Below are 25,809 nucleotides of genomic sequence, written 5' to 3' on the forward strand. Positions count from 1 at the left end.
TGCATCTTGATAACATGAGACCGCTATTTTAAAAGATGGCTACCTTGGCCACCTAAGAGGCCCTGCCCAATATATTACGTCATGTCTGATTATGAAAGACCAAACCAATTTATGCATTATTATTGGTTGTTGCTAAATTGATACTGATCCTTAACTTACTATATGTTATTTGTTATGCTATATTTTAACTAATTTTAGGTTTCTCCTTATATTATTATCTTTGATGTATTAAATTTGGCTGCCTTGACCTCTATACACCTGCCAAAGCACTAAGCAGCCCCGCAACAGCCCTTATGCTGATTACAGTATTCCATGACAATGCATGAAACTTTTCAAAACCATGAAGCATGTCTATCTCTAAGGAAAATATTTCCACTTTACCACACCAAGCATCACATGACCACTAGATTCTTCTTGATGATCACAGGATGCCATCACAATTGATCATATCTTTTGTATTTTTCAAATGTAGGTATTGTGTTTGCAATGACTAAAGCTTCCCTTCATCCATTTGTTATATACAAAAACTCCTCTCAGCCATACAACCTTCATAATGAAGAATTTCTTTACTTCATTGGAGGAAGATTATCATCGTAAACATGTTTCTTTTAAATACAAGAGCCATCTCATCTAAAAAGTTGTCTTTTCCAGCCATTCTTGGACATGACATCTTGATTCTTATCAAAGGTTACGAATTTTGTCAATTCAAGCTATTCATATAAGTTGATCACACATTCATTCTAATTTCATTGTCCAACAACTCCTCTGTTCTAAAACAACACAACCTTGAGCACTCCCCTTTTGGAGCCTATGTAGATCTCAACTTAACATGCCCATACAACATTGCTGGCTTGCCCCTAACTACAATATTTCCTGCCTAGCCACAAATGCACATGAAAGCAACATACAACTAGATGTTCCCAGAAGACTTTCCTACTTGTCCATTCTGCCTCTGAATCAACTAGATCTGTCTGATTGCCCTAGAGTCATAGACTTTCTCTCTTTACATGGGAAGTAAACACAGTATGTACATACTTAGGCTGCATATAATGTTGGCAGCTTGAAGAGACTACCTGGAGCAAGATAAAGTTAATTATTATAAGAATCCAAGATTAATTTTTTGCTTTTTGTTGACAAGCTCTATCACATGGCTGAATCCTCTCAAATGTAACAAACATGAATCAAAATCATAAATCTGTACACAGCATGCTGCAGATAGCTGCATCTAGACCAAGACATGGCAAGGCATAATTACAAAGTGCAGTTCGTAATTAAAGAAAGAACACATGCAAGTAGCAATATGCTAACACCATAGTCATGCCAATATCATCAGAGTAAGGTAACATTGAATTTTCACTAGTGCAGTTGAAAGGTAAGAAATAAAATGATCTCCCACTCCATTTTTCATAACCAAGACAAATGTACAGGAAATACATCATCAGCATATACACTAACATTAATGTAGATTGAAACTTCCAATAAGCTTAAATGAAGAATGTGGGAGAACTTCACAGCAACATGCAGTCATGAAATTTATTTTCTCTGACATGATGTTCAATGAGTTGGATATATATAGGATCCAATAAGCCAAACATATAGAAGGCCAGTGAAGAATGATTTAATAGTTGACCATGAGGCTTTGCACTAGAAAAGTAACGAATATTTACATCTGTGAAAAATTTAGAGTCTACAGTGTCAATAAACCACTTCAAATAGTAACACATGCTTCCTGTTATTTATTAGTATCATACAAAGAGACCATCAATGTACAGATCATCTATACCGCTCATTCCTTATTTCATCTCACAATATGGGGAAGATATTCTCATCATCACCATCATCTTGGTCCAGGTAGTTGAATGGTTTGTCGCCTTTATAACGGAAGCTCGGATTCACATAGCACTTCATCCCGTGAAACAGATTCAGATTGTCCACCAGCTTATGGAACACATTGCATCCACAGCACTGACCCAACCCAAAAGCAAGAATTTTACGCAAAGATTCGATCTTTTTCAACAAACAAGAAAAAAAAAGCAAAGAGAAAGACATAATTGGATTCCCATCAGATGATCATACCTGAACGAAGACGGTGCCATCCGTGTACGCGTGGGGGTTGATGGCGCGGGTGGTACGCTGGCCGCAGACGTTACAGGTGAAGGCCACCAGCATTCGGCGACGGGGGGACTTGGTAAAGAGGGACCAGGGGACGGTGGAGACCGTCCGATCGGGGGATTCCGGGTCGGCAGGCATGGAAGGGCCTTCCATTCCGGATCCCGTGGTCCATCCTCTCCCGGCCACAGCGTTCAAAACCAGGCCCATCGCCGCATCCTGCCAAGAACCCACGAATCGACCCATCAATCAAATGAAACCAGAATCAAACGAGAAAGAGGAGGGTTTGGATGATTACCTTGGAGAGGGGGGAAATGGAGGTGCTGTTGTTGAGGAAGGGGATGAGATTGGTGCTCTCGGAGTCGGAGTGGAGATTGGCTTCGTCCTCTTTATCTGGACAGAGAAGAGAAGAGAAAATTAGGGTTTGGATCGATTGAAAGGAGGAGGAGAAGAAGGAATCGGGAAGGGGGGGTGAGTACGCTTGGAGGCGATGGGGAGAAAGGAAGGGCGTTTGGAGAAGGCGCGATTGGGGGAGAAGAGAGAGATGGGGGAGGGGGAGGCGGGGATGGCTGCGGAGGCCGCGAGGCCCGCGACGGACTCCATGGCGGTTGAGGAGGAGGAGAAGATTTTTGTTTGGCTCCCGGAAGAGAGAAGTAGAGGTGGGGGAGAGAAAACGGAAATAAATAAATGAGGGCTTTGAAGGAAAGTCGGTTGTTTCTTGCGGTCTCGTCAACAGCGTAATGGCGGTAAAAACTGCCATGAGATTCGTTTACTCTCGTTCATTTTTTTGCTGTAAAAGTGGTATAGTTGGAGACTTTTGCTCCATAGAAATCTCTATGCTCGCGTCCTAAGATTGCATTGTTAGAAAAAAGAGAGAGAGAGAAACAAAAACCCAAATCAGGCTAATACCCGCGTTTCCGCCTTCAAGGGTCTTCGTTGCTTCCATCCCCAAACGGTACTCATATCCTCCCTTTTCTCCCTTCGGTTTTCGCTCCTCGTCTCGTCTTCTAATGCTTTGGGATTTCTTGTTCTTTCTCTCCCTCGCAGGCGGATTCTCCTCGTAGAAGGTAAAACCCTAATCCCACCTTCCTTTTTTCCTCCGCTTATCTTTTATATTTTTTTCCTCATGCAAGGCCTTAGGGTTGGGATCTTCTAGGGTTTGTGGCTTTGCCCTCATTGCTCTTGCTGGTTAAGTCTCGAATCTTTTAGGGTTTGGGCCTGTTATTTGTTTTAATATGGTGGTGTATTGTAACTCAATATCAGCTGGAATGATGTTTTGCTCTGCAAGATTAGCTTTTTTTGACTGTTGTTTCGTTCATGTTATCGTCCGTTTCAAGATCTTTGCAGTAATCTTAATTGATGGAGAATGGGATATCAAATTAGGGGGATTGATGTTGTTTTGAGAAAATGTGGGTACGTCTACATTCTGGAATATGCTGTCTTTTCATCTATTTTTTGTTTCGTAACTTCAAAGATATCAAAGGATGGCAAAGGGAATTAATTTCATTACTTAGTTACCGGGCTAAAATTCAAAATTCCCAAATTGGCCCAGCCAGGTCAAGGGAAGAGGAATTTCAGGTCCTTTCACTGGTAGGCTGTGATTGTCCTCCTCATGTTCATAACACTGCACTGTTTAGATGGTATTAATGCTGCTGCCATGCTGGTCTTTTTTTTCTTTTTTTTTTGCATGGGTGGGCGGGGGAGGTGCTGAATTGCCTATAGTTAATGAGGCAGACATGCAATTGTGTTGGGCAATGGGCATGTCATGCAACTTCCCAATGTTTGCTTCATCATCAGATGGCATGTAAGACATATCTATATTAAGCTGGATGTGATGAATTTTGTACTTCTAGCATGGCTTAAACAATATTTAAAAGTTGATCATGCATTCAGCATGCATAAGGCTTTTGCATCAAGGAAGGTGACATCTTTGCTTGTTTCTTGTCATGGGACTTTCTTTGGTTTTATTAGCTTTGCATAATTTCGCTAAGCATGCATACAGTTCTATGGATTTTTTTTGTTTTGGGTAAAGTTCAATTCTATGGCTTTGGATAATGCTTACCATAAACAGCATTGGTTTTTGGTGACTGCTGTTATCTTAATTTGTGAATGCTGGTGGCTCATATATATGCTTGTGTCTTTGAGCTGCACCCTCTTCATTCAACCTTTGGATTTAGTACTTTTTTCATGCTACCTTTCCTTGTTCGTTGGTCTTCTATATGACTCATGGGGGTTTCGGTTTCCTTTTATATAGTCTGTGTACAATCAACATTGAGTTCGAGAAGAAGTTGGGGCGGGGGGCAGGGGGCGGGGATCACGCTACCTCTCCTTGTTCGTTGGTCTTCTATATGACTCATGGGATTTAGATTTCCTTTTATGTAGTCTGTGTACAATCAACATTGAGTTCGAGAAGAAATTGGGGCGGGGGTTGGGGATCATGCTACCTCTCCTTGTTCGTTGATCTTCTATATGACTCATGGGGATTTAGATTTCCTTTTATATGGTCTGTGTACAATCAACATTGAGTTCAAGAAGAAGCTGAGGCCGGAGGGTGGGCGGGCAATGGTCACCAAAAGCTTTAGTTGAGTATATATATCCTAACCATATTCATTTGGTTCATTTTTCTAAATGCAACGTTGTAACCTTTTCGCGAGTAGGACGACCTCCTTCACACAAGGGAAGGATGGGATCGATACCCTTTCATTCTTTTGTATTTATTGGCACGAAATATGCATTAAGATTTAAGACATTTCTACTCACATCATGTGGCTTAACTAGTGTTACATGGATACAAATTCGAGAATCGGATTCGGATGTGTATCCAAATGTTTGACTTGGCAAGAGAGAGGAGATACATGGATACATAGGACAAATTATAATTTTAACTAAATTATATATGTATACCTTTAATATTATTTATTTGAACATTAAAAATAAAGGATGAGAAGATATTGTTTGTCAAGGTCTTTCAATATACACATTTCTCATTCAAACTTCCCAATTAACTTAAAGCTATAGTAAAAATAACATTTTGCAAAATTATTTCAATACCTATATCCAACGCCGATCACTACTGAGCATGAATACTCACTTCTAACATGAACATGGAGGGTCAAAATTCATTGTTGGAAGAATTCAACTCTCCTCCAATCTTAGAAAGTGGCAACCATGGAATTTCATGAGTATCCAAATATCTAATAATACTTGGCTTAATGCCTAGAACATGCCTATTGCCACAATGCTTATATTGTTCGCCCACAAAATATTGCTGAAAGTCCAAAGATCAAAGGAGGTGTTCTTGAGTTAATTCTTTTAAATTATTGTCTGGTTGGCAGAAGTTGATCAAGGTAGTCATACAATATGATCAATTTGGAGCCATTTTTTTTTAACTGTTGTGGATCTAACATGTGAACCAGGATAGGGTTAGATTGTGACTTTGATAGGTTAAGAGTAGGAGATCCTGAAACTTCATTAGCTCATAGACTACAATGTTACTTGGACACTCGCATTGGGCTCCAAAATTCCATGTCAGATACGTATTCTAGTCAAATACATATCAAACACTTGGATATTCATGAAATACTATGGTTGCCACTCTTAAAAATTGGTAAACTTTTCCAATAATGAATTTGACCCTCTATGTTATGTTGGAAGCGAGTATTCATTCTTTTTAGTGATCGGCCAAGGATGTAGGTACTAAAATAATTTTACAAAATGTCATTTTTTTCTTATATCCTTAAGTTAATTGAAAAATTTGAATGAAAAATATCTTATTGAAGGACTTTAACGAAAAATTTCATATTGAAGGACTTTAACGAAAAATATTTTTTATTATTTCCTTTAATATGTAAGCAAGCAACATTAGTGGTATAAAAATATATAATGTAGTTAAAGTTATTATTTATCCTACATATCTCCATATCTCCTTTTTTTCCCTCTTGTCCAATCAGATACTTGGAAATGTGTGTGAATCCGATTGTTGTATCTATGTCCACACAGACTTTGCTATGGCACAATGTCAATATCTAAGTCCCTGCCAAAGATATAGATAAGAAACATGTTTCAAATTGTTTGACAATGGTTTTCTTCTTTCCCCAATTTCCTTAAGCTTCATAGTTTTTTCTTAGTTTTTAAGTAATATTTCTGAGTATTTTAAAATTTTTGACCCCTTGTTCTAGACATGGTGCCAAAAAAAATACTATTCTAGGTTTTATATACTTTTTTATTTTGTTTTCCTCTAATTTTTTGTTGACTTTCATATTTTTGTATTCGTGTTAGTTTTCTAAATATTTTAACTTATACACTGGAACTCTAGCTTTTCAAGACATTCTAGTCTATATGTATTAATACAAATAAAATGTTGTGTACCAGACTATCAGCCTAGATTAGCAGGAATATGTTGCTACCTTTGCAATTAATCTCTTTTCTTTAGACTCTGAATTGCATGATAATAGATGAATTTGTGTCGCATGTCTGGATATTTATCCCTAGCCAGACATATAGTCAAACTTTCTGTTGGTTAGCATTTGTTGGGATTGGCTTATGTTTTTCTTTATCAGCACCAGTGTTTATAGAACACTCTTATAACATTGACTCTCATTCCTCAAACATTTTAGGCTAGATAACTTAAAAAAGACATTTAAACATCAGAGAGAGGAGTGAGCTTTATTATCTTTAAAATCACTATGGTTGGTTACTTGGTTACTTGGTTACTTGCTAATAATAACTCATCTCAAGTTACATCAATGCTGGACTTTTGAACCATATATTACAAATGATGGATCCGGCTAAGGGATTAGAATAATGATAATGATTAGGTACAGTTAGTTGATTTATTTTCCCGACTCAATATGTGGGACTGTCTTTAGAAGTTGGAATTATCACAAAGTAGTGAAAATGGAAAATTTATGGGATTGTAATTTGGAAATATGAGATTTGATATTGATTAATTTATTACTGGTAATATCTCTTTACTGTTCTATGTAATTTTGTGCTTTTATCAATTTAGAAAGCATTAGCAGAAATAATAGGGGGAAGGATTAAAGATGTCGATTCGTGCCTTTTTGTTGTTGTTGTTTTTTTTTTTTTTTTTTGGGGGGGGGGGGGGGGGGGGTGTTGTACATTAGATAGTTTTTAGATGTTGGACTAACGACTAATGTGCTACTATAAAGTTTCTAGCCTCATCATTGATGACAGTGGCATGGAAAACATGGTCTCCACCTAACATGCAGAGAAGCTTAATCTGATGGAGTGTACACCAAAATTTGGCATGGCTTAACAGGCAAAAATGACTTGTCAAAAGTTTGAACTTTAGTTCATCAACCAACATACCAGATGAACCATTACACATTATGGAAGGCTATAAATCCTATTAGGAAAATGCAAAAAGTATGATCAGATGGTTTTGTTATGGATTTCTTGTTTGGACCAGTGAGGCTGACACATAAGATGTAACGTTTCTCGTATTTAGATGGAGCACTACCAACGAGCTGTCATGTTGAGGAGCTGATAATGATGGAAATAGTGTTAGCACTTAAGAACATGTACTCCATAAGGATCTGATAACTTATTTTTTGCATTTATGTTTTTTCTAATTTGATCTGCATGGTTGGTTTGGTTATGTGGTCTATTTCCCTTTTGTAATTGATGATCAGACGGTTGTGAGCAAGAGAGGAGGCCAAGTGGATTTTTTCTCCTCTCTTTAGAAGGTTTTGTCTTTCAAAAGAAGCATTTCTTATATGTCTGCAATGCTCCTTTTTGTCGAGATGGAGTTACTCAGCATGTGTGAAAGCAACCCCACTGGCTGGCTTGCTGAGGGAAGAGTGGGCATTGAAACAGGAAAAGTCTCTGCTCCTTTTGGCTGATGTAGATTGTGCATATCTCTACTAGATGTGTGAAACTTGATGGGACATTTATGATCTATTGGCATTTTCTTTGGAGACCAGGTCATATGGGTTTGTGCAGGTTGTCTTCCTAACCCATTGAGGAAATATCTGCCCTCATGGACCTCTATGGCTCCTGGCTAATAAGTTTAGCTTGTCGACCTGTTAACCAAGCCTGATATTGAGGGCCTTTTTAACCAAGAGGCGAAGCATAACTTGTTGAGTCTCGCCATTATAGCCGGACTGGATCGAGAGGGTCCGTTACATCCATCAAATGTATAATTCAATATTCCTAAATGAGAAATTCTGCATTAAGGTTCTGTGTGATGTGGTACCCATGTAAGCCACAAACATTTTGCTATGGTAACCGTAGATGTATGATTGAATTTTCTTGCATGATGCTTTGGTCAACAGCATGATGTTTTGGTCAACACATATAGTTTCTCACAGCACAGGGATATATTCAGTCATGCCTTTAGCATCTTCGGTACTCAAATAAAAGCAGTAGATTTTAGCTAGGAAAGACGACACCTTATCATGGAGACAGAATGCTGAGCCATGAAAAGATTCACAAAACCTCTCAGTGGATTCCTTTGAAGCAACAAATATATGCTAGGGAGGCTTTTTATGTTACTTTAAATAAAACTAGTTGTGATTAGTTACATGTGTTGAACTTCTAAGTCATGTTTGAATCTTATAAATAGCATATGGAAAAATTAAATGAAAGTTAAGTGGAAGAGTCCATTAAGTATCAATTGGTATGTGATATGTTTCTCTGTGTATAACAGTGAATTTAACTTCATAGCTGACATGATGCAGAGTGGAGTAAATAACTTGTACTAGGTTGATAGTTGATACATATCTCTATATGAGATATTGTATGGCAAAATGTATGTTTTATATTGACATTGTTAACCTTGTTTAACATATTAAATATTAAATACAGGTTAGTGACAATATTATTTGCGGACTAGATCTATGTGGTCAATTGGTAGTTTTGGTTTGGCAGCATGTTGAGCAGAGTGTTTCTTTCTCATCGATCTTTCTTAATACTTAAGGGGCCTGTTCATACCTGTGCCTTCTGTTCAAGCTTGATCACATTAAACTGCATGCCGACTGCGATAAAATGGATGCTCATTTGCATGCAGTAATTATATAAATTAGTTATCAAACAAGAGTTTATTTTTAACACCTCTTTTATGCATATTTAGCTTTTCACTTTCTGGATGGTTTACTTTCAAAATCTTTGAGTGTTTGCAGGTATTCATGTTCCCCATCTCCTTATAAGGGTCACTCTAGATCAAGATCCTGATCTAGGGGCCGGTCCCAGTTCAGGTCCCGGTCTCCCCTTCCCAGGTCTCAGACACAATCATGAACTGGAACTCATAGCGGGTCTTCATGTATGCAGATTTTTCTGTCATCAGATTTAAGATGTTTAGTATATGAATCATTTAGACTATTATATTTCTCCAACAAAAACGAATGTCTTGTGTTAAAGTATATTGCATGCTGTGGCAGGAATGATGCAAGAAATCCTGGAAGTACTCTTTACGTAATGGGCCTTTCTTCTGGGGTTACAGAGAGGGACCTCAAGGACCACTTCTCCAGGGAGGGAAAGGTTGGTTTGTGCCAATTTCTTTGTTTTCCTGATTGTAGTGGACTGGTAGTGTTAATGTCTGTCATTTTTCTTAGGTGGTCTGATGTCATTTAATCGTTGAACCCATACACACATCTCGAAGGTTTGCATTTTTGACTACGGACACAAATGAAGACAGCCGAACTCAATCTGTCAGTTCTGGAAGGGCGGTACATAACTGTTGAAAAGGTAATTTTTCACACTATGGTTGCATCGATTATTATATGCAGGATCTTTTTGTCTTATACTTTGACTTAGAGGTTTTTGGCTATACTCAGAAAACATTGCATCAGATATGTTGGCTGCAATCAAGATGATCAGTTCATCCATTTCAACTCAAGTCATACAGCTTGATGAATGGCCAGCCTAATGGTTTTCCATGCATCACACCAACCTAGCAAAATTTCCAACTAAACCTCGGCAATTCACTTTCAATTACAACTACTCAACATCACCTTCTCTGTAATCGGGTGTATATGGTATGTTGCACATAGCATTCATCTGTCAACTCTGCCAAGCATGTCTTGATTTTAGTGTTTGCTGTAGTCATGAGTGTTTTTTTAAATGTAGAGCATAGTTATAATACTATCAATACTTCTGCCATATGATTTTCAACAAGAGCCAGTACTTTCTGTGGTTCACCATCTTCCTCAGTGTTCGTAATTACATGGTCATCTTGAGCTTGGGGAACCTGTAAAGCGTTAAGGCATTTCTTGTTTCCTTTTCAGTCAAGGAGGGGATGCCCATGAACACCTGCACCTGGAAAGTACCTTAATATGAGAAGTTCTCAAGACACCACTGAATTTTTGCCCCCAGCTTAAAATATATGATCCTTACTAAAACTCAAGTGTTCTTCCCGTTAAACCTTGTCATCTAATTTTTGTGTTGTTACTATTTTCCACCTCGCTCATCTCTGTCCCTTGTCTCTATTTGGCAGGCTATCGACATGATCGTGGAAGATATCGTGGAGGCTGTGCTCGTGATGATTAAGGTGGTGATTATCTGAGATCCTGCTCACCTTGTAGGGGCGGCCATGATTATTCTCCTCGTAGATCACCTAATGGTCATAGGTCCAGAAGAGAACGTATCAAGGTCCCTACCTTACTCTCCATATAGGAAGCCCCGATAGAGGCTATTGGCATGGTGCAAATGGGTACGCCAGGTGATTTTGGTCCTTCGTCCTGTCTTAGACCCACTAGATCCAGGATATTGAGTGCTATGGAGATGGTGATTGGGCCCTTGCAGTTGTTTATTTTTTCCTTTCTTCTTTAAGCTGGATTGAGTTTAGTTTATAACACTTTGTGTCATCCACCGGTATATTCTGCTGTTCTCACCATCTGTAGTTTTTCTTGCTTTGTTTCAAAATGTGAGACTATTTTTTTGACGGATTAAATTGGTTAACTTTCTGAGGAAAGTGGAAAAAATTGTTCAGAGATATGAGTTTACCTTCTGAATGATATTGTTGCTATCTTTAAAGCTTGCTTAACGGTCTCCTGCTTTATATTGTGGAATGATGGCATGCCAATACATGACAGAATAAAGTGTTTATTGACAGCAGAATGTGTTCAGGAGACAAAAGTAGTTCCTTTCCAACATTCATCTCTGTTCTGCCCCATCTCCCTGGTGTTGAATTGAGAAGCATACAGAATTTGAGAGGCCTTTTTGAGTGCAACTCAGATCTCAACAGATAAAAGCTCTAATTACTCAAGTCTAAAGCAAAAAAGTACACAGGAAAACATGTCTTTCGCTCATCCTGGCAGGCTGCATGGTGCCGGTTGAAGAAGGCGAGATTGGAGATTCTGTGACACTTGTGTTAACTTGGCACCAAGTATCATGGTAGGGAACTTGATTTTAAGGCCAAAATTCTGGACTACTCATTAAAAACATTAACTGCACAAAATATTGGACGAATTTCTAGAATGTTTCATATAGTTCACTTGCAAAACGTAGAGAAAAACAATAATTGAACTTGGGAAAAAATAATTGTAAGTGTATATTTTATGATAGGGATTAATCTCAAAAGGTGTTGATCCAATGAGGTGACAAAATATTCTTAAACTAGATGAGTTATTTAAGTTCGTTCTGTTTCATCCATTAGACCTGCCGTTACAATGGTAAATTTCTTATACCATGTTTCGGCTGTAAGATTTTGAATCAAATTCTTGGCAGTGTTTGCATGCGGAAATCAGGAAAAAAAGTCGCGATTTGTGGGATTTATCATATAATAGTTGATAAAATTTGAAATAAAAGTTTCACCTACTTCAGTTTCACTATTTTAACCTCAGTTTCCCAGGAGGTGAAGTCAAAAGTCCTTGAGAGCGTGGGAAGTAATGCTGCAGGCAAGTCCGAAGTCTTTTCTTAGAGAAAAGAAAAAAATAGAAAACCATCTAAAGACTTGACTCCTGTAGAGTTGATGTCAATCTTTTACCCCAACTCAAATCAATTAGATCCTAAACTTAGCCTTATTGAAACCAGCATGATTATAGTTTTGTTGCCTACAGAAACGTCCAGAAAACAATATTTCACTTTCTAGCTAGGAGTCAAACGAAAAGCTTGATACCAATTTCCTAACCTTAAAAAGAGGAAGAAGAAACTTGCTAACGCTTGCATCTCATGTCACTTCTTCACCACTTCCTTTGGGCAACCACATATTTACCACTCAAGTAATTTGTTTTAGAAGTGGATTCAGGCTAGCAATCTCAACGATTCAGACTTCACAAAGTTAACAGCACATCTCGCTTTCTTTCTCTCTCTCGCGCGCGCGCGCATGAGCGAGCATGCATGCAAGGCATGTCTGCAGAAAGGCGAATGGAACTGTGCTGGATATTTTTTATTTATTTTTATGACTGATAACTCAAGTGAGATTTCAAGGTCTGTTGATCTTTAATATTTTTGGAATATATCTGTACTAAAGTTGTATTAGTTGTCTGTTTATAGACATGAAATTTTGGGAAGCAGATTGATCCAATAAATTGCTTCATGGACCTTTGAGCTTTTTAGTGATCCCTCGTGCTTGACGCGGCGTCCCGTGAATGAGCTTATTTTAATGATTCACAGCAATGCCTGATACGTCACGTTGGGAATCAATTTAGTACCTGCATTGGGTTGTGCAGCTATTTTCTTCAATAATTTGTTCGCTTTCTGTTTCAACAAGAGTACAAAATATATTCAGTTTGTAACCACTGTAATATGTTTACCTTGATTCGTGAGTTAAATTATCTGTTTAATAAAATAATCAAATCTAAATATAAATTTTTGACTCATTTAATAATTAAATTAGATTTAAGGACTCGACTTGTCTAGAGTTGACATCAATCTTTTACCCCAACTCAAATCAATTGAATCCTAAACTTAGCCTTGATTGAAACCAGCATGATTATAGTTTTGTTGCCTGCAGAAACATCGCAAAAACAATATTTCACTTTCTAGCTAGGAGTCAAACGAAAAGCTTGATACCAATTTTCTAGCATTAAAAAGAGGAAGAAGAAACTTGCTAACGCTTGCATCGCAACCAACACGTCACTTCTTCACGGCTTCCTTTGGGCAACCACATATTAAAAGTGGACTCAGGCTAGCAATCTCGACGGACCAGGCTGGGTCTGGCTGCTAGACTGAATAGCTTCTTCTGTGGTTGATCACTCAAGTAAGATCTTTTGTACTGATAAGAGGGAGTTGTTTTGAACGCTTCGAGATTTGTTGTTTACTAATTTTTCTTAATATATTCGTTCTAGAATTGTATGTATAAGACATCTGTTGTAGTAATATATATAAGCGAAAGAATTTTGGGAAGCAGATTGATCCAATAAATTGCTTCACGGACCTTTGAGCATTTTAGTGACCTCGTGCTTGACGCGGCGTCCCGTGAATGAGCTTATTTTAATGATTCACACCAATGACTGCTACGTCACGTTGGGAATCAATTTAGTACCTGCATTGGGTTGTGCAGCTATTTTCTTCAATAATTTGTTTGCTTCCTGTTTCAACAAGGGTATAAAGTATATTTAGTTTGTAACTACTACGTTAATTCGGTTGGATTAAACTATCTATTTAATAAAATAATCAATTTGAATCTAAATTTTTGACCCATTTTATAACTTAGTAAAATTTAAGTTAATAAATTTTGTTCTATCTTATATCCGACTATGATCCATATCTAGTCCGACCCCAGTAAAAAAGCACAAACAATATAAAGTTTGAAGTTTGGTTGCAATGAATGTAGCATTGTATTAGCCACCAACCTTACCACCTAGGATAAAAAATAACGTAATCATGTCAAATTGGTATCCACTAAATCTCGCAGACGGCAATTAGCTAATTGCAAATCTCGTCTCTTTCCACACAATTCAAATGCACCAAACTACGCAAAGGCAAGAAAGCAAACAAAGAGTGCTAACTACTCAACTTTAGCCTTCCCCTCATTAATATAATCCCCTTCTAAAAGGCCGCCTTTTTTTGGGTTTCGGGATATAAGGGGGCCCATGACCCCCCAAAAAAATATCAGTATCTAAAAGGCCGCCCTTGAGCCTCAGTATCCATCGCATCTCACCACGTATCCACGTGCCCACGTTACGCGCGGGCGCGCGAGTTTCGCTTGGCAGCTGGCTTGCGGTGGCGAGTTCTCCTTGTCTTCTACCCCGCCCCCAGGTTCTCTCGGTAGCTCCGCTGCGAATCTAAAAGCCTCAAATGAATGCAAATAAAGGGACTCGTCCACCCTTTCTTCTTCTCATCTTCACTCCACGGAGTCCAAGGAAAAAGAGAACAGAGAGCTAGAAAAGGCCAAACTAAAGATAGGCCATGGCCTTTTCCGTTTGTTTGCACGGCAAGAGAAAGAAGGACATAGATGGGAAAAAGTTGGCAGCTTAATAGGACATAGGGCCTCAAACCCTTTCCCACCCCTCCCAAGCTTTTTACTATATACGCAGAAACCTAGGAACCAGGGAAAACCTGGCCCGTCCCCACGCCCGGCCTTTGTCCGGGGGCCCAAAATAAGAGACGAGTTTCGAGAGTGAGGGGACAAAAAGAGAGGGCAGTGGTTTTAGGAAGGCGGTGAGGCGAAATATTGTGGGCTGCCGACGAAACCACCGTTGGGAGCCGCGGTTTCGAGTGGGTTCCTGGCGTGTGGCCAGCGCGCGTTGTCGGGTAGGGGATTTGGTTGGGCTTGTGGTGTTGGGTTAGCCCACCGGGGGTGGTCTCGTCACCGCATCCGAACACGACGCAATCGGCTGGATCCTCCTCGTGTCATGCTTGTCATGGCATTTGATGGGGAATTATGTGTTGATTCTCCCACATGGTTAGCCTAATATGGTTTCGATAATGACATGCATGGTTGCTGCTGTCCAACGTGGTTACAATGATCGTCACATACATGGTTGGTGCTTAATGATGATAAGCTCGTCACATGGTTTCGATAATGACCATCATATGTTGATCGTCGCATATGTGGATATGTGTGACATGGTTACGGTGATTATCGTATAGTATGGTAGGTGCTTAGTGAGAAATTGTCATTCACGGTCATCTTGCATGGCTATAATCATTTCAATAGAGAGATGTTTGTCTCAAATCGGATTCGTCGAAATGCATGCAGTCTCACGTTCAATGAGCCACTGCATGCCAAATCATGACAGATAAGATTTCCAAAGGTTTAATTACCTGGATGTTGCAGGGAATGTTAATGATGAGATCTGCAATTTCTATTGTTGGGAGATTCGATTGCTTCTTTGATGAGAGAAGGATTCGACTTGGCATCGCCAAGGGAGTTTATGTTTAATCTATGTAAGAGAGAGGACCTAATAGTGTATGGTTGTACTCTTTTGTGAAGGAGTTGGAAGTTTACAACTGTATTTAGGCAACTTAAAACGGGTTTGGTGGAGAGTTACGTTGTAAAAGAGAAGACAGCCGGGACCATCACGAGACAAGAAATTGGGGATGATTGTATTCTCCTAAAAAGGACTGGTTGAAGTATGTGCCTGAATTGGCGTATACAAGAAAACTAGATTTTTCTGAACAAAAGAACATCAAGTCAGTGGTTTCATACTTTGTAGACAGTGTACGAGCATATTTTTTCAACTTGTTAACTTAATGAGAATCCATATATTAATCGTTAACATATGCAAAGTTATGAACTTGCATATGTAAAGAAGCAAACCCCTTGTGTGAGGAACCATGTATTGCCATCATGCAATTGATTTTGAAACACAATTTGATCTTATGGATTGCCATGTCTCTTCCCCATTTCTGTAATGCATGCATGGTGTCTCTGTTTCATGAATCCACCTGTTTTGGGAGATCTTCATCCATTGATTCAGAAAAAAAGAAAGCCACAAAAGTTCTTGTTGGTCATGGCCTAAGTTTTTTATTTTCGGGAAAACCAAAGTAATCCAAGTTACAAACAGAATCCAGAACAGTAAGGTAGTACACATGACACTGTGGTTCTCCCATCCTCACTCTTCCCAATTTCATTCATATGAGTTTCGTACACACACCTTCTAATGGTTTATAAATATTAAAACTCCAGTAATGGTTTAGAGAATATTTAGCCAGCGGCTACCACAAAAGAGAGCTACGACTACTGGTCTGCAAGCCCTACATACATCGCCCGCTTCTTTCAAGCCACGTGGTTCTAGTCTGCCTAATAATTAGCTAGGTTAGATTAGCCATAGATTTAGATTGAAATGAATCTTTTTTTCTTCTTTTTTATGTGTAACAGCAATATATACTAGAGATGATTTCATTCTAGGTTCATGGTGGATTTAGTCGACCTAATAATTACCCTTTCCGAAGATGCCAATCACTTACCCTCGGAGAAATGGCTAACCTTTTTCTTTTGTTTATGCCCACCTATCCTTCGGAGATGCCAATACAACTAACAGTCCAACCAATGGCTCGAGCCTCTGCACCTTGTTGTTACTAGTAAGACACCCGGCAAGTCGTAACGCAAAACCCCACAGCACATGGAGCAACAAAGATAAGATGACGATGATTGTTTGTGATGACAATGATAAAATGAACCACCTCAAAAAGAAAATAATAATAGAACAAGAGGATAAAAAAAAAGTAATACTTCGAAGGGAGGTTAGGGTTTAGGAACAAGAGTTTTCTTAAGCATCCCACGCAAGAATGAGTAGGGTTTAGGAAGAACCTATAATACATTATAATACAACAAATGTAACTACTGTCGAGGGATTCTAGTTACATAAGCATAGTGGAATGCTTGTCTATTTGCTTTGATCGAATAATTGAGTCATGGAAATTTCTTATGGGAGCTTCAATTGGCGTTTTTTTTTTCTTTACAAAAGTTTGGAAACTTCAATTGGCTATTAGACATGTTACTCTAAATTAATTGAGGGACAAGTGTTTACCTAAGTAGTCTACAAGGAGCACAGAGGACCCAAAGCACGGCGCCATTCCCCAAACCCACATGCACCCTCGGACGAACCCAAGGCTCAAACCCGAGACCAAGTGGTCCCAATAACATACGGCCCTCTCGGTAGCTTGCCGTGACCCCCCCAACTCTAAAAATATGAGAATGTTATGAGGTACGAAGAACATGACACGGTCCGCGTCCCTTTCGTTTCAAACGGTCGTGTGGGTCAGACCTCTCCGTCCATGCTCTTTATTTATCACCCCACCAAGATCGCAGATTTCCGTGAAAAAGACTGCAGAATAAAAATAATCATTGAGAGAGAGAGAGAGAGTTATAAACTTATAATCTTGGGCTATCTATAGATTCCAATCCATTCCAGTATACCTTATTGGACAAATGTTGAATTCATTAATTAGAAGGAATAATTGTTCCTCTAAGGTTTTATATATAATTCCCCTGGTTGGTGCACCGCTCACACCACCGCCCTCCTTTTCCTGTAGGCCTCCTTGTCTGAGGCTCTGGAGAGTAGGATGGAGCTCGATGAGCTTGGATTCTTGGAGGAGCTTCTGGCTCTCAGGGGGGAGACATGGGACACTCTCCCCAATGGAATGAGTGAGTTCTTCTCCAGTGAAGGAAGCTTGGATTGCTTCCAAGAGAGCCAAGGACTGGTTCCTCCCAGCTTCTCAGCATTCGAAGGCCTCGCGGCGGCGCCGGCGGAGCCGAGTTTTGATTGCTTGAGCGAAGTCTACTGCCTGCTTGGTGCTGGGTTTGCTGCGGCGGCACCGGAGATCCACTCGTCGTCGGTGCAGTCGGCATTGGAGGATGGAAAGACTGGTCGTCCGGTCCATGGTGACGGGCAGACCGTTTGTAAGGTGGAGATGGGGCAGTCGGCGCCGGAGGCGCCGGTGGTGCTTGGGATGGGTGGCCGCATGGACAGGAAGAAGAGGAGAGCCGAGGGGCTGCAGTCGAAGAATTTAATGGCCGAGAGGCGGCGCAGGAAGCGGCTTAACGATCGGCTGTCGATGCTTCGGTCCATTGTTCCCAAGATCAGCAAGGTAATGCACTAATGCTAAATCTTGGATCCAATTTGGACCAACTTTCTGGTGTACATTCGAAGTTTTCTTTCCTTGGATTTATAATAGTAGAGTTCGAGACTTGATGTTGGCAGATGGATAGGACTTCAATACTTAGTGACACCATAGATTACATGAAAGAGCTCCTGGAAAGGATCAAGCGATTGCAGGAAGAGATCGAACTGGGCTCGGAGCAGCCGAATCTACTGGGCATCTTCAAGGAGCAGCTGAATCCCAATGACATATTAGTGAGGAACTCTCCCAAGGTAATCGCTAGACTTAATTTCTGCTTGTCTATGGTTGAAGCCCATGGCTTGGCAACGAGTCTTACCTTGTGAGCTCTCTTTGTAGTTTGATGTCGACAGGAGAGACTCCGACACCCGAATCGAGATTTGCTGTACGTCGAAGACAGGTTTGCTGCTGTCGACTGTGAACACTTTAGAGGCCCTAGGGTTAGATATCCAGCAGTGTGTCATCAGCTGCTTCAATGACTTCGGGATGCAAGCTTCTTGCTCCGAGGTAAGATGGTTAACGTTAAGCATGGCTTCTGTTGTTCGATTACCTGAATCTGTGTTCGCATTTCTGTGTCTTTAGTTTGTAAACTATGATGTTGGTGTGCTTCCAGGATATGGAGCAGAGGGCAGCAATAAGCTCTGAGGAGATAAAGCAGGCATTGTTTAGAAATGCGGGCTATGGCGGAAGGTGTTTGTAGAAGAGAAAATGCAACGGGGGAAGCAGGTTTGAAGGCCTTTTGCATGTCTCTATAAGCAAGAAGCTTGGAGGTGAATGACTGATTTGGTTGCTTGCAGCTTCCCCACCTATTTACAACTTGTAATTGAAGAGCCTTGAGGTGACCGTCAATGTGTGGGTGTTTCTCTCCTTCACATACTGCAAAAGATCTGATTGATGTTTTTATGATGTGGAGTTGTATGTTCAGAGTTCTTGTGAAAATATTGAGCATAACTCACCTGGATATACTGTTCGGAACAATGTTACCACCACACTCGGATTCGTGTCTAAAAATTCATGTTGGATGTATATCTGAATCGGAGACATATCAATTGGCTAATGAATTGACCCAAAAAAAAAAAAATTAAGTTGATGGAGAAAGGGCATATCAAACTTTAACACCTCCTTTATGTGCAATCTAGATATGCACGTAAAAGAATAACTCAGGGACAAATAAGAATCAGGATATCCAAATGAATAATTAAATTGGAGATATTCAAACTTATGACTCTGATAAATTTGAGCTCTGATGCATATTTATGACTTCAACACAGTGGAAGCCAACCAACTACATATACATCATTTATTTAAACATTTCGAGTTATCTATTATTCTAATTCTTGTTTGTCTTTGATTTAATTGTCTTTATAGTACATGATCTGGGTCGTACATCAAGGGTGTCGAGCTTGATATATACATCATTGGCCTTTTCATTACTAATTTTATCTTTTTCTTTATCTATATCACTGGATACTTATGGAGTTCTATGATTGCCACTTCCAAAAATTGATAGGGAGTTGAACTCTTTCAATAATAAATTTGATTTTGCCTGTTTATATGAGAAATAAGTATTAATTCTTTGCAAAATATTTTCTTTATATAACTTTAAGTCAATTGAAAAGTTTGAATGGCAAATTTGTATGTTAAAATATTTTAACAAACAATATCTCCTTATTATTTATTTATAATATTTAAATGAATGATATTAAAAATATAAGTTATATAATTTAGTTAAATTATAATTTAAGTTATATATTTCTGTACTTTTGTTTTTTTTTCTTATCAAACCAATTACTTAGACGCATATTTATATCCCATTCTCATGATTGTGTCTATGCAATACCGCTCTTAATGCTTCTCCTTAGCTTCGAACTATTAATTTTCAATTAAGATTGAGCCCAAATTCTCTGTAAATTATAGAAGAGAATGGCTCCCAGTACTACAATGATTCCAACCATTACAACAAGTTTATACGAGACTTATCCCACAAAGCATGGATGTGTGGACTGTTCGAGAGTTGTCAAAGTAGCAATATAATTTGTTGTAAGAAAATACAAAATATATAAATAAATCCATCTCATCCTATCAATTTAAGTTTTTGGGATAAATGGTGATTTCAACATGGTATTAAGCAATCGGGATTCTGATGGGCAAAAGAATATGGTAACCATTATCTTAATCCTTGGCCCTTGGTAATGACATGGTGGGGACCATGTCTAAGCCAATATGCTGCACCCAAGGACACAATCCAAGCCAATCTTCAGCTCTTATCCTTACAGTTTAAGCTGAAAGAACCGAAGTGACTTGGCCCCCAACCCTTGGTAACCTTTTCCATCTCTCTGTAATCTTTTTTTAGCACTAACCATCTCTCTATTATTATTATTGGAGACCTCACAGTATCCATTCTCTCTGCATTATAAATTTGTCTCCACACGTGCTATTAGGAGAGAAGCCTATAGACAAGGTCAGATATCTACCTAATCCCTATAAGGAAGGATACATAAAGTTGCTGGAAAATAAAACAAACATATTGTAGAAAAATAAGTTTGGTGTGTGTGTGTGTGTGTGTGTGTGTGTGTGAATTAATATATCATTGAATTCTAGAAACTTAGGAAGGGTGTGTTGGGATCCCATCAAGTTGTGGCCCACATTGACAAATGGCGTCAATATGATCCAAGTGGAAGAATGTTGGATCCCGTTTAATTAAACCTTGATCCCGTTTAATTAGAACCCACATCTTGACAAGTGTCACTTGTAAATCCTGATAATCACAAGGGCATTAAGGTAATTGCACGGCAGTGAAAGATTGCCTTGATGGGGGGTGACTCTTCACGTGTGTAACTAATTATGGCGTTTGGTCCCTGAAGAGGGCTATAAATAGCCTGTCAGACCCCTTCTTTAATACACGCATTAAGAGCTCTCTCTCCAGAAGATCTCTCGCTAATCTTTTTTCAGAAATCCAGATTGATCGCGACTGCGTACGCATCTCAAAGTTTAATTGAAGATGGATTTAGTGAGTCAAGGTATGATTTACAATTCATTAAGTTAACCAATTCAATAGGGTAGCGACATCCGATGGTTGGTGAGAAAATATGATGCCTTGCAGGCCGTGCATGTGTAGCAAGAGACGAACAAAACTGCTGATTAGATCGCTTTCTATGCTGTCCATCAATCTGAAAAAAAAAAAAAAAATTGGATTCAGATCGGCTGTTGTTTTTTCACCATTGAGCTTTTTTTTTTTCTCTCTTAAGATTAATGGGAGCAGCAAATGTAAATTTAAAAAAAGAAGAATTGTCTGAGGAACAGATGGCCCGGATGCGGTGCACGGAATAATTTGGTTTGGCTGCCAAGGCACAAAATTTGTCGCTTCCTTCACGGATGCTGTTCAAATAATGGAAGCTTTTTTGACCCAAAAAAAAAATAATGGGAGCTTCCGGTCAACTTGATGGGTCTACTGTTGCAAGAAAGGCGTACACACCTGACAATAGTGAAGAAACTGGAGATCTAATTTGGTTGCACAGTAGATTCGCTGTTCAGATTGAACAGCCTGTGTAAGGAACAGCTGGCGTCCCAATTCACAGCCTGCAAGCAGGAGACAAGGAGGGACCCAGTAGCTACGATAAGGTGGCCAGTCTAAAAACAGCTGAAGGAAATATTAAAATAATAATAAAATATCAAGATTTAATTTAATTCAATTAAAAATTTGAGAAGAGGAAAATAATACGAGAGAATTTCTGCAGCACCCGAGTAAAAAAAGAGTCGACAGAGTACAGACCCTGTCGACTCTTTTTTTTTTTTTTCCTCCCACGCGTCCTCAAGAGACCATTTCTGCCGCTGGGACGCGGGTTCAAATCTCAAAGATCTCATGTCATTTTCTGACCAGAACTAGAATGGGCTTTTAACGAAATTCCAACAATCTCCACCTTAGCTTCTGTTACCATTTAACTACTCGAGTATAGGTGGCTTCTTGCCTCCTTTCTATCACAAAAAAAAAAAAAAAAAATCCTGGAGTAAATATGATAAGAGTTATCAGAATCCAAGATTGAAGAATCATCGGATGTGCCAACTTGGCAGCGTTTATATTTTAGAATTTTAAAGTAGGCAAAAAGTCTAAGATTTAACATAAAAATTAGAATACTTCCACTGGGAAAGGGAGAGATCAATTCTCATAAATAGAGTAAGATTTCTTATAAGGTTTCACTAAGAAAAATAACTCAGAAAAAAATAATCCAAAAAAGAATGATTAGACAAATCTAGACAAGAGACTGGAATACTTCTCTTCCTCTTTTTCTTTTTTGTTCCTCGTTGTCTCCAACCATTTTTTTTTCTCTCCGATCACATCTAGTAAGAGGCTTCAAAGAACCTTTTTTGCGCCATAGCATAGTAGCACACGATTCATTTGGTTCACAGAATTTTTTTTTTCTCGCTAGAATATATTTTTAAAAAAATTGATGCATGGATATATAATATCTGAAAAAATAGTTTTTGCATATTTGATTGACGATAAAAAAATAGTGCATTTTAGAATATCTTTTGTTTAGTTGAGCATCTAGTTTTTTTAAAAAATTTGTATAAAATATCTATTATATCTTTAATAAAAAAAGACCTCATGCTATTCTATTTAAAAGCTTAAGGATATTTTTAGAAAAAAATTCTAATTTTTATTTAGTGAGAATTAAATTTTTTCATATTCTATATGAGTTTTCTTTCTTATGAAAATGTAAGATCATATTCCTATAGAAAAGTTGTTTTTCTAATTTTTTTAAAAAAACTTTAAACAAATATAAAGTATGTTTTTATTTTTTAGTTTACCATATTTTTTATTCTTTCCCTCCCACGAACCAACCTTAGTCAAAGGATCAATGAGCTCTTTTCCTCTCGAATTGCCGCTGTTTTGACGTGGGAGTGGACTCAAATCTCGAAGGACTCTTGTCGTGGGACTCGATAGCGGGCTTTTAATGTGGGCAAAACCGATTTCAATGTTGTTGGATTGGGCTCTCACGAGCCCATAAAGCCTTAAGCCTTACACAGCAGATACTTAACCGGTATCCTGATGTTGGGAGCTAATTGTAGCAAGTTGATAAAAGGAACGGTCAACTCAAAGATCAGGCCATCATTTATAGAAGCTACACCTGAGCAATATATGACTCTACCAGGATAATCTGAAGAATGCGATTAAAATATTTGTTTTCAAGATTTTACATACAGAAGAATGGTGAAACTCTCCAGTCTTTCATCACCATGATCATTTTGCTTGGAAGACTTAGTTGGGCTTAACCAATGTGACTCTATGTTAGACTTCGAATTCATAGTATATCATACCCGTCCGAACCGGATGATATGCAGCGCATCATACTAGTTCGGTATCGGTATTCGGTAAGGATGGCATATCGATACGGATGGCATACCGAGTATCGGTATGTCCAAAAAAATTTATATTGTACCGTATTGATACTTTGCTAGTGTGGCATTGATACAGGATCCGGTATCAAGATAGCGAACCTTGCTTCGAATGTTATCAAGGTTCAGAGAATTTTTCAGGCTGTTCTCACTTCTCAGTGCAACGTTGAGGCCATTTGTGAATCTATCATGTGATAGGTTGGCTGAGTGCCCAGGTATTCTTGGGCCTACACAAACAAGTCCATAATTAAGTTAATTGATATAGAAACCATAATGAAGACTAACTAGGATTAGTTCTCAAAAAATAAGCCTAACCTGCACCCCTTGCTTGACATCAAACCTGCTAGGCCTAAATTTTGCACTAACTTTGATGACCTGGACGAGCAGTCGAGTTCATGAAATTGTTCTTCCGGTTGGTTTCTATGGTCTATGAGCCCATCAAGCACCTTTATGCACAAGGATCAAGAGCAGATTCAAAGGGAAGTTTAAGCTAACGATCTTTTTGTGTCTTGAACTCAGACAACAAATGCTGCATCATGGAAAGGAGACTGGCCAGCGCTGAACCCTGGGGCATGGAGATGCTGTCATATATAGAAAGCTACCATGATCAACTAGAATGTAGAACTCTCATGAGCACATAAAGCCTCCCTAAAATATGAAAGACGTTGGCAGAATAATTCTGGAAAGACTTCAAAGTCCATTCTATATATCCATTCCTAATCACTGGTGATCAAGTCAGCTTCTTTCAGAAGGCAATGACTTCATCTTTTCTCAGATTCAACAGAGGATGTTGTCACGCAAGGAAGTTGATTAAGTGTACTCCATAACCTATTATAAGGTTATGCACTGAAAAACCTTATTCTAGGATTCATTCTCGCAACCTGAATCTGTCTATGAGGATTGGTGATACCGAAATACCATGAAATCCTTGCTAATCGATAAGGATCGTAGCTAATATAAGTTTTCCTACGCGGAATCTTAGTTTGATGATTGCATTAATTTGAACTTTGAGAAACGGAATTCTAGACCTGTGTGCACAAGTCTATAGTTAATTGACATCCATCACTTCAATCTTCTAAAATTAAGACTTGCATGAGCATAGATATAATTCAAAAGATTAACCAGTAACCATTTCTTGAACATCAAAATGCTAGGCCTAACTTTGCGCGTGAAATTTGATGACTAGGTCTATAAGTTGTTCATGAAATTGTTCTTCCAGCTTGTTTTTAAGGTCTTTGAACCAGTCCAACACCTTTAGTGCACAAGGATCAAAGGCAGTTTAAGGAAAGTTTAAACTTATGATCGGCACTGCATTAGGGATCGAACGAGATCAACGAGCACCGAAACCTGGAGCATGGAGCTGCTTCATAGAAGCCACCATGAGAGAAAGTCAACCAGAATGTAGAATGCTCATAAGCACATGCAAGCCAAGTCTGCAATATGAAATTCTGAAATTTGGCGCACTAATGCCAGAAAGACTTCAAATCCATTTTAACCATCCCTAATAATTAGCAACTAAAACAATTTTCTTTGAAGAAGGCAATGCGTGTATTTTTCTTAGTCAGGACAGGGTATCATGCAAGGAAGTTGATTACATGTGCTCCTCAACCCTACTCCAAGGTTCATTCCCAAAACCTAAATCTATCTATGAGGATCGAATTGCTCGTTTGGAGATTTTCCAAAAAGCTAAGGATGCTGTTTAAAATTTATTCTTAAATACCTATTTTTTATCAGGAACATAAAATAATAGTGATACATGGGCAAATAAATATTTAGGGGTTGAAGTAGACGCCTTGTGCAACTTATATGAGTACTAGAAAGCCATGTCTCCTCTTCTTTCCCATTTTACTGTTAAGGTTATGGTAGGAGGAATTGATAAATAAAACTCCAGCTTTAGAGGCGCAAATCCAATCCCTTACAATGTAGGATTTTTTTTTTTTTTTTTTTTTTTGTCGAATGTGAAATTGAGTTTTAGAGCATCTTCTGCCCCCATTATATGAGATGTCCTAATTTTGCTTATTATTTGTTTGATATTATTGTTGTTCTTCTTCTTACTTCTCCGCAAATTAGTGGAATACGACATGAAAATTTTGCTATTTTTTATTTTTTATTTAATAGGATTTTATTTTATTACTTAGCCATTATTATCATACAAAGGAAATGACGGTCATCGTTTTATTGTCCAATAAACCGAGTCCAGAAGATAACGTCGTTATTTCCGAAACTTCGCACGTTACCTGTTCCAGTTCATGGAAGATAACGGCATATCCGCCGACGTTGGCGCCTCGCTGGAAAGCCGGTCAAAAGCGGGACCAACCAAGAAAGCGCAACGTG

The 25,809-nt window shown here is 38.7% G+C and overlaps 2 protein-coding genes and 1 long non-coding RNA gene across 4 annotated transcripts; 2 read left to right on the forward strand and 1 right to left on the reverse strand.

Moving 5' to 3' along the window:
• Nucleotides 1–1,614: 1,614 nt before the first annotated feature.
• Nucleotides 1,615–2,782, reverse strand: LOC103722853 (uncharacterized). The gene is made up of 4 exons (XM_008813553.6): nt 2,589–2,782; nt 2,408–2,502; nt 2,077–2,328; nt 1,615–1,965 (listed from the first exon to the last, which is right to left on the reverse strand). The coding sequence occupies exons 1-4, from the start codon at nt 2,710–2,712 to the stop codon at nt 1,804–1,806; spliced, it is 633 nt and encodes a 210-aa protein (XP_008811775.4). The 5' UTR covers nt 2,713–2,782; the 3' UTR covers nt 1,615–1,803.
• A 58-nt stretch (nt 2,783–2,840) lies between these two features.
• On the forward strand, nt 2,841–11,113 carry LOC103722843 (uncharacterized). Of its 2 annotated transcripts, XR_016396683.1 has the most exons (8): nt 2,841–3,064; nt 3,157–3,176; nt 9,252–9,391; nt 9,510–9,609; nt 9,684–9,816; nt 9,906–10,106; nt 10,356–10,474; nt 10,565–11,113. It is a non-coding gene; the product is annotated as an uncharacterized LOC103722843 (long non-coding RNA). The 2 variants fall into 2 exon arrangements; XR_015969441.2 differs by lacking the exon at nt 10,356–10,474 and having other exon boundaries at nt 2,856–3,064.
• A 6,284-nt stretch (nt 11,114–17,397) lies between these two features.
• On the forward strand, nt 17,398–19,069 carry LOC103722869 (transcription factor bHLH93-like). Its single transcript, XM_008813571.5, has 4 exons — nt 17,398–18,048; nt 18,162–18,332; nt 18,418–18,585; nt 18,692–19,069. The coding sequence occupies exons 1-4, from the start codon at nt 17,524–17,526 to the stop codon at nt 18,776–18,778; spliced, it is 951 nt and encodes a 316-aa protein (XP_008811793.2). The 5' UTR covers nt 17,398–17,523; the 3' UTR covers nt 18,779–19,069.
• The last annotated feature ends 6,740 nt before the right edge of the window (nt 19,070–25,809 follow it).

The sequence above is a fragment of the Phoenix dactylifera genome, chromosome 10 (assembly GCF_051530095.1).
Source record: "Phoenix dactylifera cultivar Ajwa chromosome 10, Ajwa_hap1_PhDact_Kaust_v1.1, whole genome shotgun sequence".
Taxonomy (NCBI): Eukaryota; Viridiplantae; Streptophyta; class Magnoliopsida; order Arecales; family Arecaceae; genus Phoenix; species Phoenix dactylifera.

Excerpts from the sequence above, each read along its gene's own strand:
- LOC103722853 (XM_008813553.6), bottom strand. The coding sequence starts at position 2,712 with ATGGAGTCCGTCGCGGGCCTCGCGGCCTCCGCAGCCATCCCCGCCTCC. Across the intron at positions 2,329-2,407 it reads CCATTTCCCCCCTCTCCAAG|GATGCGGCGATGGGCCTGGT; the intron begins GTAATCATCCAA and ends GGTTCTTGGCAG. Across the intron at positions 1,966-2,076 it reads ATGGCACCGTCTTCGTTCAG|TGCTGTGGATGCAATGTGTT; the intron begins GTATGATCATCT and ends GGGTTGGGTCAG.
- LOC103722869 (XM_008813571.5), top strand. The coding sequence starts at position 17,524 with ATGGAGCTCGATGAGCTTGGATTCTTGGAGGAGCTTCTGGCTCTCAGG. Across the intron at positions 18,333-18,417 it reads TAGTGAGGAACTCTCCCAAG|TTTGATGTCGACAGGAGAGA; the intron begins GTAATCGCTAGA and ends CTCTCTTTGTAG. Across the intron at positions 18,586-18,691 it reads TGCAAGCTTCTTGCTCCGAG|GATATGGAGCAGAGGGCAGC; the intron begins GTAAGATGGTTA and ends GTGTGCTTCCAG.